This window comes from Musa acuminata, chromosome BXJ3-4 (genome assembly GCF_036884655.1).
Source record: "Musa acuminata AAA Group cultivar baxijiao chromosome BXJ3-4, Cavendish_Baxijiao_AAA, whole genome shotgun sequence".
In the NCBI taxonomy this organism is placed as follows: domain Eukaryota; kingdom Viridiplantae; phylum Streptophyta; class Magnoliopsida; order Zingiberales; family Musaceae; genus Musa; species Musa acuminata.
This window is the reverse complement of record NC_088352.1, coordinates 813,580-830,570: the sequence shown is the minus strand read 5'-3', so window position 1 is coordinate 830,570 and position 16,991 is coordinate 813,580. Positions and strand designations below refer to the sequence as shown.

At 36.2% G+C, this 16,991-nt stretch overlaps 2 protein-coding genes across 4 annotated transcripts; one reads left to right on the top strand and one right to left on the bottom strand.

The window, feature by feature from the left end:
* Window positions 1-1,063: 1,063 nt before the first annotated feature.
* LOC135636878 (isocitrate dehydrogenase [NADP]-like) lies at window positions 1,064-8,354 on the top strand. Its single transcript, XM_065149001.1, has 16 exons — window positions 1,064-1,215; window positions 4,333-4,376; window positions 4,504-4,613; window positions 5,406-5,443; window positions 5,531-5,608; window positions 5,690-5,743; window positions 5,820-5,921; window positions 6,027-6,112; window positions 6,224-6,327; window positions 6,427-6,495; window positions 6,570-6,685; window positions 6,846-6,880; window positions 7,373-7,515; window positions 7,783-7,905; window positions 8,012-8,097; window positions 8,215-8,354. Exons 1-15 carry the CDS (start codon window positions 1,167-1,169, stop codon window positions 8,091-8,093), a joined length of 1,233 nt encoding a protein of 410 aa, XP_065005073.1. The 5' UTR covers window positions 1,064-1,166; the 3' UTR covers window positions 8,094-8,097; window positions 8,215-8,354.
* A 74-nt stretch (window positions 8,355-8,428) lies between these two features.
* LOC135582720 (uncharacterized) lies at window positions 8,429-15,862 on the bottom strand. 3 transcript variants are annotated; one of them, XM_065149004.1, is made up of 9 exons: window positions 15,702-15,862; window positions 13,699-13,800; window positions 12,557-12,972; window positions 12,380-12,432; window positions 12,234-12,271; window positions 11,645-12,074; window positions 10,983-11,271; window positions 9,688-9,924; window positions 8,429-8,853 (listed from the first exon to the last, which is right to left on the bottom strand). In XM_065149004.1, the coding sequence occupies exons 2-7, from the start codon at window positions 13,728-13,730 to the stop codon at window positions 11,038-11,040; spliced, it is 1,203 nt and encodes a 400-aa protein (XP_065005076.1). In that variant the 5' UTR covers window positions 13,731-13,800; window positions 15,702-15,862; the 3' UTR covers window positions 8,429-8,853; window positions 9,688-9,924; window positions 10,983-11,037. The 3 variants fall into 3 exon arrangements, with proteins under 3 accessions (XP_065005076.1, XP_065005074.1, XP_065005075.1); XM_065149002.1 differs by having other exon boundaries at window positions 9,688-9,919; XM_065149003.1 differs by having other exon boundaries at window positions 8,429-8,829; window positions 9,688-9,919.
* Window positions 15,863-16,991: the final 1,129 nt, after the last annotated feature.

The following is a 16,991-nucleotide window of genomic DNA, read 5'->3' as shown; positions in this document are numbered from 1 at the left end:
ATAAGCATGTCCACATTCGCTTTCGATAGATCTATTTCTGATGTCAATACCTATTCGATCGATCTCATGCCATCATCCTCGGTAAAGTAGAAAATTAGAAATCATACCGAGATTAGTAAATAAGAGAAGATGATGATGATGGTCTCGAATTATTTGACTACATAATTGACTAAATCCACTATTAATAGATCGGTGAGTCGTTTGAAGAGTTGCTGACACGCGACTGCTCTTCCGAAGACGACTCGTGGAATCAGGAAGATGATCAACTTCTTGGTGCCACACACGCCAGCCAATCGCAACGAGGACCGGTCGATTGACATCGGACGGATGGATGATCACAGCCAGTGGTCCACCGGAGACCGGTGGGAAGGTGAAGTTGGTGGGTGGCGTTGTGTTAGGTGAGCAGGGAATCCGAGCTGCCGGTCAAGGGTCAGTGGTGACAGACCTTCTGAGGAAGTATTGTTCTTTTATAGTTAAATAAAATTGATTATTTAATAAGTAGAGTCATTTTATGAGGAGTGTAAATTTTCATGTATATATATATATATATATATATATATATATATATATATATATATATATATATATATAAAAAGCTAAAATACTCTTCCTTTTAAATAATAAAAAAATCTTAAAGTAAAATGGTGGCAAAAGAAAGGGTCGATTAGTGATTCGACAGCAATCCGCCGCAGGAGTAGCTAAAAGCGAGCGCATGTCTGCACTGCGTCTCCCCTTCATCACATATACGTCTGTTACCCGCTGCTAATACCCCGTCTCACCTATCTTTATTGGGTACAATTGTGGGTCCTCTTCTTGTACGTTCATCTATCGGAAAGCGGGTAGAAGTACAAGGTAAGAAAAATTGTGCTAATTTTCACATTTTTAGCAAGACTTTTTTGTCCCTGCTGGTACGTTACCCGATCCTATAGCCTCCTGTGAATGGGTCTTTTATGTGGGACCCAAATGTCTCCTACAATCATAAGCGGGTGAGCTACAGCGACGAGAAATAGCGTTGTAATTCCTTTTATCAATCTTGTGACTCCATTTAAGGGGGGCGGCATCAGCACCCCGCACTCGCTCTCTCGCTCTATTCTAGTTCCACTTCTCGTTCCCCCACTCCACTCGTCGTCGAACTCCATCCGATTTCGCGGCGCCGCGCCCAAGAAATGGCGTTCGAGAAGATCAAGGTCTTCAACCCCATCGTCGAGATGGACGGTGAGCAACGCCTTTTTTTCGTTGCCCGCTCGTTTTATCCGTCTGCCCCGTCGATCGACTTCTTTTCCCGTCAACCTTTGGTGGTCTCCGTATTCCCAGATCCGTTCTGTTTCTGACTGTTTCGGTGCCTCATGATTAGTTGTTTCCGTCGTCGTGGGCCGATCCACGATCTTTACGGCGCGATCCTGATGGATGTACTCATACATTGCCATCTTTTACTGTTCGATCGGCTTCGCCTTGTTTGTGGATCTTACTTCTGTGTCGTATGTTAGTTGATGCAGATATGTGCGTTTGATAGTGTAGAATGTATTGATGTTTAGTTGAGATATGTAGCTCTCAAGATCTGTGGGCTATTTGGTGTTTCTTTGTTGCTTGTGGATTAATCCTAACTAAAAACAACCATTTGGTTTATGAGATTCGGATTTCGTTGTTCATTGCTTCTCCTGTGTAGACAATTTTTTCGAGAAGTTACATGTCATGTTTTAGTTGATGCAAATTTGTTTGTGTTGATTGAATATAAGGTCTTCGTGATATTTATGTCTTAAGAACTATGATCCACTTGGTGTTTTCTTGTTGCTTTTCTATTAGCCGTAACGAAAACCCACCTTCTGGTATCTGGGATTTTGGACTTTCTTTTTCTTGAAAAGTAATACCACACGTGTAGAGAGTTCCCCCGCTCAGGAGTTTGTGCCCAGTAGGGTATATGTGCTATTTAAACTGTTATAATGTCTTTTCTACGACTCTAGAAATGTTTGCCTCTAAAACTTGGGAATTCAGGAGTTGGGACAAATTTCTAGTAGTAAAAAAATTACTGTCACCTTCCAGTAAATAGTACAATCCAAGAAACAGGTGAAGCAATATCAGTGCCCTAAGAAAATGAAGATATGAACACTGAAAACAGGAGGAATGGGCAAAATCAAGTACGAAATCACCTATACTGGCAAAGTTGCAAATCACTCAAATAATGAGTACTTTCTATGGGTTTGGAAATATTAGTGCATCCCTGTTCATGGAAAAAGAATTATTTCTCGTGAAGAGTTTCCTTCTTTCTGCCATATAATTCCCAGGAGCCATTAGGATTCCTTTCTTCTCCGACCACCACTCGAGTACTTCTGATTGGAAGGGCTCCCAATCTAGGTACTATCCTTACAGTTAAAACAGCACCCCAGTTCCACCAAGACCTGCCAAAGAGTTTTCGAACTTCCTCTGAAGTCATGGAAAGATTCACTTACCTTTTTTTCTGGTTCCTATGTGGAATTTTTGTTCTTACTATATCCACTACATTAACCATTCTAGCCATCACTACAACAAGAGAGAATATCACACTGTAACAAAGAAGTGGCCATATTGGAAAATGTCTGCTTTTGTAGATAAAGGTCAGTCATTCTTGGGTTCAAGTTCCTTAAATGATGTATATATGGATAGTTATCCCCCTGGAAGATTCAAATCAAATTAAAATTAGGAGAATACTAAATAGGATGATTTATTTATTTATACTCATTTGAACAATCAAATACAGGCAAACCAGAGATTTATTGATTAAATATTTCTAGCTTAGGACCATTCAAAGAATGACCAGCATCTGAAAGTTGGACCATAAGCTCTGCTGTTTAATGCAGATGTACCTAACCATGAACATTTCTTCTGACATATGAACCAAGACAGTATTATAGTTCATGGTTAAGCTGTTGCATGAGACATTGCAGTGAAAGTTCATGTAAAATTTTAATGTGATAAACTTATAGAGCTCTTGCCAGTTTATCATTTTCCATTGAATGCTAAAGCATGCATGTCATGGACAAATTCTGGCCATTTAACATTCTAATAAATGGTGAATTCTCTATGTAGTTGACAACACTTGCAAAATTATATTTTTTAAGGATTAATTACTCTTTCATCTCATGAAACCACTGAAAACATATAGGATGTTTCAAGACTCCTCTTCAACTTTGTAGTTCATAAAGCCATTTTGGGACATTCGCACTTGATGTGGAACCAATTAGTTTATCTTTTATTTAAATAAATTTAATTAGTTTTGTGGTATTTTGCATATGTAATAAGTTGTCATATATCGACATTTACTCAACGAGGAGACAAGGAAGCAAATGCATAAAAGATGGCAGAAATCAGATTTGTTTTTTATTGAAGATTATGAATCCTATTTGAAGATTGTCTTTACAAAGATGAGAAAATCTATCAGTCAAGATTATCATCAAGAAAGAAAGATTATTTATCAAATCAAGTCAGAAATATTACATTCTTCAAAGGAAAGAGGATATCATGTATTTGATTTGATGCAATTATAATATTCTTTATTTCTATAATTTTCTTTTTATTCTTGTACTAGAGCCTATAAAAGGGGGCCAGAACATTGTAATGCATCAATCAAATATGAAACAATGAATTGAGTTCGTTCTCACCTTATGTGAGAGTGGTGCGAGGCCACATTTATGTTTCCGATGGTATGATCCCATCGTTCATATGCGAGACATACGGAGGTATGAAGCCTTCATCCTAGGAGTTTGCTCTTTAGGCCAGAGCCAGTTTGGTAGTTATCTCGTTATGTTTTTCTATTATCTTTCAATTACTATCTTTTTATTCATCTCTTTTTGGTTCATCTATTATCAAAAGAAATCCACTGCTGCTCATCCTTCATCAGCACTGCTCTAAATCTAGTGAGTACTGAACTAAATCAAGTTAGAAGCAAACATGAAAAGCATTTTTTTTTTCTTTTTTGCTAATGCAAACAAATCCTTGGTTGTGGTTGATTTGTGCAATTGTCTCTTTCTCTTTTCCTTTGAGTTGTTTTAGTACTAAACTTGTTGTGCTTGCCCTTTTCTTCCTTGCTATGTAGATTTCTGCTCCACTAGGTGCTGATATTGGCACCTTTTAAATGACATGGTGTATATAGATTAAAGGCAGTCTTTCCAATGGATATATCTTTACTATTGATTAAATCAGAGTTCAATTTCTTTAAACTGTCTCATTGTGTAATTCTTGGTCATACCTTAATATAACACCATTGCAGTTCATTTATATCTCATCAGATGTTTATATATAAATGCTTGAATATAATTCTAGATCACTTATCAGCTATATGTCTTTGCATTGTGGCAGGGGATGAAATGACTCGAGTCTTTTGGAAATCAATCAAAGAAAAGGTGACTGTTGGTTTTCTTGCCTACTTTGCTTGCTAAAATTTTCTCTATCGTTATCCTTATAGGATACAATGTAATAGAGCTTTTAATGCTATATTATGTGGGACTTATGATTCAATTGATAATGCAGCTCATTTTTCCATTCTTGGACCTGGATATCAAGTACTTTGACTTGGGACTACCTAACCGTGATGCTAGAGATGATAAAGTCACAATAGAAAGTGCAGAAGCTACTCTTAAGTAGGTTTCACCTCTATACCAGTGTATCCTTTCATATTCAGTTTTTTTCTCTAATAGTACTACTATATATTTGAATGATAACAGATGTATGCTGCATCTTTTTTGGCATTTGGCTTTACTGAGATGAAACTCTGATTTTGCATGAACTATATTTTCCTTTGGCACCTTGGGCTTTCTTTTATTTTAATGAATGTTACTCTCATAGTTTGGTTTTTTACAGTTTTCAACATATATTAATCAAAAGTTCAAATTAAAGATAACTAATTAAGATTTTAGTTAGCTGAATCAGAACTGAACCAAGATGACAGAGAAACTGAATTTTCTTTTTTTTTTAATATATATTTGGGGTGGAGGGTGGAATTGGTTTTCTCAAATTTTCCAGTTAGTGCTTAACTGAGGGCAAGACATTGGGGTTCAGAAAATAAGGCACCTATGTGGATACTTATCTACATTTGCTAGATCTAATCAGGTAATTCATATCCAATGATGTATATTCAGAAGTTGATGTATATTCAGAAGTTGAGTTCAGGTTAAGGATTTTTATACAAGTCAACCAAAATGTGACCAAAATATAGAATCTGAAACCAATTTGAATTTTAAGGAATAACTGAGCTGAAATGGACTAGTACAGTGTTTTGACCCTGCAATTGCTTAGGTAATTGCTAGATGTTGGCCAGTTTCTTGATTGCTTATTGGTATCTTAAATTGGCAAATATTCTTCTGAATTTTGAATTGTCATGCCATATATTATATCTTTGACTGTATGCTAACACCAGTGTGATGTGGCTGCAGTTATAATGTAGCAATCAAATGTGCAACAATAACTCCAGGTAAAGCTGCAATTGAATTTAACACATTAAACTATATGCAATAAATTTTTGTGATAATCATATATGGACACTTGTGAATAATGACAGATGAAGCTCGGGTTAAGGAGTTCAACCTGAAATCCATGTGGAAGAGCCCCAATGGAACAATCAGGAATATTTTGAATGGTCAGCTGTCTTGAGTGTCGGAATCGTATAACTAATCCCTGATGATTATACCACTTGGACTTACACATCCTTTTCTTGCAGGCACTGTATTTAGAGAGCCAATTATCTGTAAAAACATCCCACGGCTTGTTCCAGGTACTCAAATGAAAGATGTTCTAGATTTGTGTGACTGCCATCGTTTACCTGCCAATCTGATATGTCACATTCTCAGGATGGACAAAGCCAATATGCATTGGGAGACATGCTTTTGGTGATCAGTACCGTGCAACTGATACAGTAATTAAAGGGCCTGGAAAGCTTAAATTAGTTTTCGGTACGATAAGTAATAATTTATGCTTGTTCACAGCAGGCATTTCTTTTCTGCATTGTTTCTTTGTTGATGTGTGCTAAATTTTTCTTGCTTGCTTATCACTTTCAGAGGGAAAAGATGAGGAAGTTGAACTAGAGGTTTTCAACTTCACTGGCGCAGGTGGAGTTGCCTTATCAATGTACAACACTGATGAGGTCTGGAACCTTCACCCATTTGTGACATTTACAGTACATGCTCGCTAATACATGTGAATCACATGATGTGATAGTTATCTTTTTTCTCTTTTTGTGTATGTTTGTATACAGTCAATTCATGCATTTGCGGATGCTTCCATGGCTACTGCTTACCAAAAGAAATGGCCCCTTTATCTTAGCACCAAAAATACAATTTTGAAAAAATATGATGGAAGGTAAACAGTTTACTCTCAGATTGTATCACAACATTGATACGTTTCATATGACTTTGTACTTGTTACTAGCTTTATCTTGCATACTATTAAATCCTGCAGGTTCAAGGATATATTCCAAGAGGTCTATGAAACTGAATGGAAATCCAAGTTTGAGGCTGCAGGAATTTGGTTAGCATTCTTCAACCGCTCTATAATGTTTTCTTGGTTGGGAGTTCTGTCTGTCTCATCCCATTTTCTGACAGGTATGAACATCGTCTAATTGATGACATGGTTGCTTATGCACTTAAGAGTGAAGGTGGTTATGTTTGGGCTTGCAAAAACTATGACGGAGATGTACAAAGTGATTTCTTAGCTCAAGGTTTGAACTCTGCCAGCTTTATGCATCAAGTTTCATGTCCTCTTTTTGTTGCATACTTAGAAAAGATTAGTTTTGAACCTTTTGTTGAATTCCTGATGCTTGCAGAAAGCTAATTTAAGGCAATTTTCTAACCATCAGACAAACCTTATCAATTTTGCAGGTTTTGGGTCTCTTGGCCTGATGACATCAGTGTTGGTATGTACACATATAGCAAATAAAACGTGTTTCATGATGGAAATTTGACTCATATATGTTCATCTCTCAAATTAATGGAACTTCTAACTTACATTCCTGGAGTAAAATCCTTTTATTTGAACTTGTAAGTAGGACTTTATGCTCTTTTTGATAAATGATAATTGCAGTTGAAAATGATAATTTTATAGTAATAAAAAAAACTTATTTTGCTTTTTTTGGGTTAAAGGCAGCTTGTTTTGTCATGAGGACAGCCTAGTTTAGCATGTAACAAACTCTTACAAATCTGAACACTTCCTATATCAACTGTTACGAGTTATGCTTGTTCTATGCCTGATTACAATGTTCCCCCTCACTAGTCAATGCTAAAACAAAAAGGTTTATGCATGTTTCTACGTATGATGAATAATAAGGTTTAAGTTATTTCCTTCTGTAAAGATTCCTGTAAAGCAATACTAATTCATACAAACAAAAAAAAATCTGCATTCATTCTAGGTGTGCCCTGATGGGAAAACCATTGAAGCTGAAGCTGCACATGGAACAGTAACCCGCCATTACCGGGTTCACCAAAAAGGTGGTGAAACCAGTACAAACAGTATAGCTTCCATCTTTGCCTGGTCAAGAGGGCTTGCTCACAGGTGTGGTTTTATTGGACATATCTTTTATGATCAACAGCATTGTTATAAGACAAGCATTAACTGGAAACATCAGCTTTGGCATCGGTTTTTAATTTGCAATTTATGAATATGCCATAGGTCTTGTTTTCCGTGGGTCGGAGTTCAAAAGTATCACAAATCTTGCTCATATGATTATTCTATACATGAAGATGAATTATTGAGAAACCAGCTTGTTTAATTGTTACAAAAGTCCATGCTGAAGCTCTTATATGCTTGGTGATTTGATAGGGCAAAGCTAGATGACAATGCCAGGCTCCTTGATTTTACTGAGAAATTGGAAGCAGCTTGTGTTGGAACTGTTGAGTCTGGGAAAATGACCAAAGATCTTGCACTTCTCCTACACGGATCCAGGTATTCTCCAGCCCTCTCAGACCTATTGTCACTTGAGTGCCAACTAATTTTGTGTGTTCTAATCCAAGAAATTTGATTAATTACTTGCAAATCTTTCAAACCTCAGCGTTACTCGAGCCCAGTACCTGAACACTGAAGAGTTCATTGATGCGGTGGCATCTGAGCTGAGAGCAAGACTTTCTACCTAAACCCGTAAGCCCAGCCCCTTCAGGAACAGCTCGAAGGAGTTCCCATTTCTATTCTAATGTTTGGTACTTTGTGATGTGCTAATTAATAGTTATCGGCATCCTTTGGGAGCTGAATTTGCAGGTTCGTGTAGCTTGGAGTTTCAGAAGGGTGGGCTTGCAGATGAGTGTACTTCTAATTTGGTATTTTTTTGTCATCGAAAAGAAACCGATATTTCGATCGTCATGCACTGTTAATTATTTTGAGAATTGTGTTGTGTTTTACGCCTGTGTCAAAATTTAGGGACTAGTGTTATCAAACTGAGTCATAAATCAGTGAACTATTAAAAGTAGGAACGGCAGCAAACTCAAGAATATTCGGCATTATTGCTACATCATCTGCATGGATAGATGTACAAACATTAAGATTCTTATATAATTTTGAACAAGTTGGTGTGATGTGACGGTAACTCTTTTTGTTTTCCAAAAGAACTTCTGCATCTTCCAAACCTAGGAGAGATGAATAGCCTAAGCCATTGTTTTCCCCTTTTTGTTTGCTGAAGTTCTAACAAAATCTACAAACCAGTTGGTATATATATCCCAACATGTACATCATATCCCTAATTAGATTTAGCATCGCTATGGTGGAGTCATCTTTTGTTCAGGATTTGGAATTCTCTGCATCGACCTCCACTACAATCCTGTTCAGTCCTTCCTAGCTTGCACGGTAAAGCCTCTCCTTGTTCCAACATTCTCCTTCCTACGAATAAGAAATATTGCACCTCTGAAGAAACAGTGCAAGATATTGTTTGTTAGAACATAGATCTAAGTGTTAGTCTTGGAAACCACCTCATTTTCAACCTTTCAAATTAACAAAAGTGAAACAAATGATCTCGTTTGCTCTAATCTAATATCGTCAACTGTATTAACGAAAAATTTAACGTCATCAACTGTATTAACAAAAAACATAACAACGTCGTCAACTGCATTCATGAAAAACACAACATATGATATCTTGAGTGATGAACAAAAAAAAAAATCAAAATCTCTTTTGTTTAAAGTCATTGAAAACAAAAAAATATTAAAATTATCGTTATGCTCATCACTTTATCCAAACAAATAAAATTATTTATTCTTATTTTTAAAATTATAAAGATTTTAATATTATTTTTTTAAGTACCAGATGATGATACTAAAATAGTCCAAATATAAGAGTTAATCTATATTTAATCCTGCTGGATACGGCTGTCACAAAAGTAATTTACCTACCAGTTGGGTCATAACCCAACGAACTACCTGCATGGTAATTGGAAAATCAGGTGGGCCCATTGATATCTCCAATCACCTTGACCGACGCAAGACGAGACGAGTAGGCCACTCGTCTTTCAAATAGTGGAAATAGCTGACTCGTCATTTAGATTACCCTCGTACATCTCTCAAAATAAAAGTGTTGACATTTATCGAACAAAACTCAAAATGTTTACTGTAATTACTGTTAATTTCTTTGGATCAAGTGCGCAAATGTAACGCTTCTATCCCATGATTCTAAACTACAGAAAGACGAAACAAATTTCATCAAGATTAATATACGAATGAAACCAGTAAGTTAGTATGTCACCTGAAAAGAATTTGAACAACTTGTGATCCAAAGGATTACATTGCTGTTTCGCGAACAAAAGGAAATCATAGAGCAGGAGGCCACCCAAGTCTTTCTACAATCTCTAGAAAGTCAAGCTTCTCATCTGCCGAAAAATGACCTTTTGAGTCTTTATCCCATTTCCTTGCAGAATATTACACTGGTAGCAAGATCTTCTTTGTCGTCTAGTAGGATCTTTGACCAACATCATGATCTGCCCTTCAGAAGGCAACAAACAGTGAATTAGACAACCGAGTATATTACCAAATCTCCACAAATATTGAAATTTTAAATGAAATTTTCTTTTTTTTTCCCCTCAAACGAAACTAAATAGTTGCATTCCAAGCATTTAGGTCGCTTCCCGAGGTACTACTTTCTTTCAAAAATACCATCCACAGGAATGAAGACCACATTGAACTAAAGCACTTTATAGCATCTTTACGATTGGTACTCCCACCGCAAGGTTAGGGATCGTCTTAGTGCCTTAACTATTGAGTGCCTCCAATTAGACAACTTTTCCAAGAGAAACAGAGGAAAGTTGGCATTAGTTCCAACTCACAGTGATCAAAGCAGCTATGATTAAAAATCAATGTGTTTACATGCCAGAATCTAAGACATTATAGAGTCCTGATGGAGACTGAAATTCTCATTTCTATAATAACCAGACATGCATTCTGGAAGGTGAAAATTGATGAAAAGGATAGCTCCGTAAAAAAATATATCAAACCAAGAACTTACGAATGCCTTGCGAAATCCGTTGGAGTAACATCTTTTCTTATCACTGTTTATGTAATAGAATATATGCCATGTATAATTAATATGCAAAAATTTTGTGGATAGTGCAAAAGAAACACCACAACCAGGTCCAAATGGTGGTTCCTTGCAGAAAAAAAAGCACCTACTTTTCCAGACAAGGCAATATTGTTTGTGAAAGCACACAGATATTCAGTAAATTCTAATTCAAACATGCATCATAGAAAGACAAATCAGTGGTATTTTATGCATGAAGAACACAAAATTACTGTGACTAAATACTAAAATGTGGCAAGGTGTGGTGGAGTATATATCCTCATAATACAGCAGCATTCAGCTGATTATTCACAGAAAAGATATGCATGGGCAGTTGAGGCAACTAAAAAATAGTAACATAAGAAAGCAGGTAACTTTGAACAATTATTTAGGGCCTGTTTATTATTATTAAAAAATTGCAATGAAAATAATTAGATAGCATGTGAAGCATAAACCTTTGTAAATAAAAAAAAAAACAGTAATATTACCTACTGCATCCCATATAATGTGTCGCTCTTTGTGTGTTCAGTAAATGCCATGAAATCAATGATCTCCTGCTCTTTGTTCATATGCAGAATCCAACAATGCATTTGCTCGAACTCTTTGTACAGCAAATTCTGCTTTTTTGTTCTTAACAGCTTTAATTTGATCAGCAAGTGAGATTCTTCTTTGCATTCTCTCATTCTTAACCAGTTCTATATCCAATGTCAAGTCTGGCCCAGGTTTAGCTACTATCTCTGTTTGAAGAGTCTCCAACTGTCTCTTACGATGGTGGAACTTCAGAATAAGAATAAGAATATTACCATCAGACTTGGAGAACAGAAAAATTGTCAATATAAGACTTTTGACAAGCTGCAGAAATTGCTTGAAACCCTATTACAAAGCAAGCATAAATAGATCCTTAGCTTTATCTATGTTTAGTGGATGAAAAAGTAGACACACTTCTACCTGTCCATTTTATTCAAGAAATTTGTGCATGCCAATCTGAAGATTCATAGCTACTTCTACAGCAATACTAGAAACCAAGTATAGGCAGTGAACATTAAGAAAAGTCTGGTAAACAATTTGATTATTTAATAATGACAAATACTTTTTGTGCAAACATTCAGTAAAAGGTTGAGAAAACACAAATATCATTTATGAGTATTACCTTAGTCAATATTGCCTTAAGTTTTAAACCCTTAGACAGCTCTGTCTTCTTTCTCTCATCAACAGATTTTTTCCGAGACAATGCCTCTAACTTTCTAGCCTTAGCCTTCTCCTTCTGTAATTTCCTCTGCTCAGCAAGCTTTGCAACTTTTTCGGCCTTATCTTTTGCAACACTTTCTGCTCTTAGCTTTGCAATTTCTTTGGCCCTTGCTTTTTCTTCTTTTAATTTTATTTGTTCAGATACCATATCAGCCTTCATTTTCTCATAGCTGTCCCACTCCAATTTCTCTTGATCAAGACTGCCTATTTTTGCTGCCTCCGCAATAGTTCTGGCCCAAAACAAATAGCATTTCTCTTGCAGCCTTTTCTGTTTCAGACGTTCTTCCCAAATCTTTGTCAGAGAAGCACTTATTTTAGACTTACTCTGATCACTGCAGCAGATTACTTGTAAAGTCATAAGTTCTAGAAGCTATTAAGCTATTGTAAAGCAACTTTATTGTGGGTCAGTAGATTAAACTAACATTAATAACATGACTTTTGCTAACTGGGAGAGTCTAGCTAGGAGAATGAGAACTTGAATATGAGCATACCTATGCGAACGAGGACTTTCAGACATCTTCTTCCTGACCTGACAAAATTCATACAAATTAGCAAAACTCAGAACGCAACATCACCAACAAATAATATAACATTAGCCATTGACAATTGTATGAAATTGATTCTTACATGACATCACCTTGGGATCACTTAAGGCCTCTATAGTTCTTTTCTTGATGCGCTCTCGAGTCTCTACAATCAAAATAGTGTGAGATTAATACACAGCAAGTCAAAATCAGATAACAATGCAAATAAAGAAAAGATCATCTCACTACAACAAAGATCACAAGGATGAAATAGGAAAGTATAATTATACCTTCACTATGTTTCCTTCCTTTGTTCCAAGGTATCTTGCCTCTGTTTGCTGCTCCAATCTTTTGCCTTCTCTGGATTTCCCTGTCAGAAACCTCTTGAGCACTTTTACAAGCACCATCAGTTTTCTCAGATTGCTCACCATCAAATTCATGAAACTGAATTTCATTTCGTGTGATATTCTTATGCTCACACTGCTCGGTCACGAAACCTAAATCCAAGAATGAAGAACTGATTCCAGATGGTGATCCATCAAACATTAGTTGCAAAGTTCCCCCATGAAGATCTTTTGGATTGGAACAAAAAGCCATCAATGCATGAGGTGCATTCCTCAAGATAGCAATATGAATAGTCGACAACTTGGATGGACGTGGAGTTTGTAAGTAATGCAAGCCATAGGTGAAGAATACTGAAGAAATACTGGTGGGAGAATAAACAGATTAGTATGGTGCACTTAAAAGCAATAGCCAGATACAGTGAATTCATCTCATTGATGGAGCATCCAAATAAACCAAAAGAGTTATCAAGTCATAATCAATTGAGCTTGAAGTCCAATTTGATCATTGAAACCACCTCAAATTAGATGCACTGATAGAAACAAAGTATTTAGCAAAAAATAACAAAGTTGCATCTTTCACCAAGAGGTTGTACCTCCAGGGTCAATGTAAAATATGTAAATTTACTCAAAAACTTCTGAGTTTTTATGTAGGTCCTATTTTCTGCCTCTTTTACCCTACTCACCAACTAAGGATGATGATTATAGACTTCAACATCCCTTACATGTCAGGTATATGCTACCTTTTTGCGTGCCACAGATATGCACATAAAATGCATAGATGTCCACAAGTTTAAACATGTTTTATTAGAAAAAAGAGCGTTTAAAACTCAACAATTCCATAAAAATGGATGTAATTTTAATAATTCAATCAAAATCCCAAGATATTGACTCTAACACCCATTAAATATGTGAATACACAATATGCACCTTCTTTGCAACTAAATGTCCAAACAATCATCGATCCCCAAAGAGAGTTTCCATTTCTCTAATTTGAATAAGGGTTTCTTAATTCATAACATTCACTCATAACAAGAAAAATTCTTTTATCAAAGTACAACTGGAAAAATTGGCCTCACAAAAGTAGGTACCTGAGTCCTCCACCAAAATTTATGCTCTTCATGTTCCAAATTATGGCCAACCATTCACATCGTAGGAAAGATCTTCTTGAGATGACAACCGAAAGTTATGCCCTACAGAGTTTCAGACAATCAAATGGATATGACATAAAAAATAAGTGTGTATTGCGATAAAAAAAAGGAAAAATAGAAAAGCACTAAGGCATAATATGAAGTCTGGCCCTACCTATATAGATAATTTATTCGAAGTACGAAGAATATCTAGAGACTATGGCAGGTCAATTTAAAGTTTCAACTCCAGAAGATAGGCCGTTACAAGTCATGCAACCGTTTAAAGTGATAATGCTAAAATATTAACATGTGTGGGAGCCAAATAACAAGCTTTCCAGAAAAACAAGACTTCATTGCTAAAGGGTTGCCAATAGTTTTCATAGCCATTCTTCTTTAGTGAAAGGCTCTCAAAGTTGCCTAGTAGAATATTTTCAATAAGCTGTTACTCTTTTTGCTTACCAACATTATTTTTGAAATTCTCTGACTATTATAAGTACAATCTAACTATTGTTCTTGTTCCAGTATGACTAAGATCATTTACCCAAATTTCATGACCAAATATATGATACCATGCAAATTTTCAGTTCCAGTATTCCTCTATGACGTCATGTTTATAGCCTATTCAAATTAATTTCAACATTGGGTCTAGATGATTTGCTTCTTTTATCAAATACTTGAACCAAGATTCTGGTTTTTAGATGAGAATATCCATCTTACTCAGCTTACCAAGTAACCAATAAAAATAATAATAAATGCTCAAATAGCGCCTCTAAAATCTCTTGTTTGGTTGGAAATACCATTCGGGTAGTCGGAAATGATTTAGCAAGTTAATGCCAGACCATAGTCCAATGATTTCAAACCCAGACTAGAAAGCCCCGAGTCCTTTGATGCAAAGAGAAAATACTGAGAATCGCTGAAAACCCAAAGAGCATGCTTCAATCACCTCAACCACCAACAAACATGAACCTTAATCCACTGAACGTATCAGAAGACTGGCAATACTGAAGTTACCAACAGGTTACCCGAGCAAAAGAAACATGACAATGCAGATTTACTACCATCAAACTCCACCAGTGATACCTTATACAGAATTAAGTGCACAAAAGGATGATGATGGATGATTATGAATGACTGGAAAAGAAAAGAAATTAACTCAAACAAATCCATTTCAAATGAATGGATGAACAATTTTTTCACAAGAACAAATCTTCACCAGGGATGGCAACAGGTTCCAATTTTTTTCTAATGTGAACACAAGTATATGACTTCCTTAAGCCAGACTATAGGGTACTATCAATCGGACGGAACGGATACGCGAAGGAAAATAACCATCCAAATGAGTTTGAACAGATTTGATAAAGAGGTAATCACTTGAGTCCAAAAATTGTCAGGACGAAAATTGTGAGTAGAACATCCGTTTGTCATTGGGATGGTGATGCATCATTCATCAACCAATCAATCCAGGAACTGAAATTTTACATATTACCCCATTCACGGTCAGGAAACATGAGTGCTTGATGTTATTGATATATGATGAACAACATCATCAGCAGATCCGAGTAAGACAATCACAAACATGATATTGTATACGTTCACAATGCCGGACCAGCTGTGAATAAACTCTGCCGATAGCAATAAATTATCCATGATTCCCTATAACGCCCAATGCATGCAAAAAATAGAGAACCATTGATCAAGATTCCCAAAAAAAATCTAAACTAAAACAACTCTCCGATTCCAAATCTTCCAAATCACGTCAGACGACGTAGCAGCACAAACGGTAAGAAATCCGTCAAACTCAGATGAGATTAAGTGCCCCTGCTAGTAGCTCTTACTAAAAGAGATCCGGATCGGGAGCACAGAGAGATAAATGAAAGAAAAACTCGGTTTGCCCCATCCAGCGAGGATTCACAATCCAAGAACAAAACCGAGAGGGAAAAGAGGATCTCGAGATCACCACTTACGCGAGTTACCGGAAGGGTTCGGGACCGGAAGAGGCTTCCGGTGCCGACCGGAGTCGGAGGACGGGGGATTGGGCGGCCGTCGAGCAGCTGGAGTCGGGAAACCCTGAGAGAGAGAGAGATAAGCCTTTTGAGGCGCAAAGATGAATAGCGGAAGATGACAAGATTTTTCAAACAAAAATGAAATAGTGTCAAAGGTTAATAAATATATTAATTGTATTTGGTGAATTTTTGAAAAAAAAATCTTCCATTATTCTTTTTCTTTTTCCCGCCACACTTTTTTCTATATCCCAAAATGTTTATGACATATAGAAGAGTTAAATAAAAAAAAAAATACTCCTGACTTGTCCATCAAATGATTAACTGTCTTCTTGATAATCCTATTAAAAAAACAACATGTTAAACTAATAAGAAAATATATTTGAGGAAATTTAATATAAAATAAAAATAAAAATATATCCATATATGTGATAGATATTTCAATAAGGAAAACATAAAATTCACGAGCGATAGACATATGATTAGTTTTTTAGTGTTCTGTATCTGAAATATATGTATATAACAAGGTTCACAATACCGTATTGTACCGGTGTTTCGACCTGGGCTCGGTACCGGTATGATACGGTATATCGAGCGATACACCTAGGTGTACCGAGCGGTACACCCAAGTGTGTCGAGTACCGTAACACCGCTACAATACGGGCGACAACCTATCAGACCGGGACGAGCGGTACAATTCGGTACTACAGACCATGATACATGATATAGTGGAACTCATCAAAACTAGGATAGGATAAGGATCGTGGAATTGAAGTTGTTATATATATAATTAATTTTGTGTCCATATGATTGTCATAGTGACCTTGGGTTTAGTCAATATATATCATATCTTACAAGTATCTCATGCCAACAAGAAAAGAAAAGGAGTGGACTGCTATTGGTGCAAATAGTGTGAGTTATTGGCTGATTGATATTGACATTTGGATCTAAAGTAGCGAAGAAAATGCCAGTCATCATCTTTTCACATCATCATGAATCAAGGAACTGTTAATTTGACTTGGCATGGTAGTCAGGTAGCGTACGTAGGAATCAACAGCAATGTCAACCATCCTATGCTTTGATCGATTGCCCCAAGCATCATTTTTCTCATGTCATATTTACAACCTAATATGCTTTTGGATTTATAGGAAATTAAGAGAATCAACAATTAAATAGAACCTCAAAAACTAGCAAGATTTCGTTACTGAATGTTCTTCACATGTAGAGAAAAAAAATATATAAATTCTTCATTAT

Coding starts and splice junctions, on each gene's coding strand:
- LOC135636878 (XM_065149001.1), top strand. CDS start 1,167: ATGGCGTTCGAGAAGATCAAGGTCTTCAACCCCATCGTCGAGATGGAC. Junction 5,744..5,819: donor CATCCCACGGCTTGTTCCAG/GTACTCAAATGA, acceptor TCACATTCTCAG/GATGGACAAAGCCAATATGC. Junction 6,328..6,426: donor TTGAAAAAATATGATGGAAG/GTAAACAGTTTA, acceptor TAAATCCTGCAG/GTTCAAGGATATATTCCAAG.
- LOC135582720 (XM_065149004.1), bottom strand. CDS start 13,730: ATGAAGAGCATAAATTTTGGTGGAGGACTCAG. Junction 12,973..13,698: donor AATTTTGGTGGAGGACTCAG/GTACCTACTTTT, acceptor TTCTCCCACCAG/TATTTCTTCAGTATTCTTCA. Junction 12,433..12,556: donor AGGAAGGAAACATAGTGAAG/GTATAATTATAC, acceptor TTTTGATTGTAG/AGACTCGAGAGCGCATCAAG.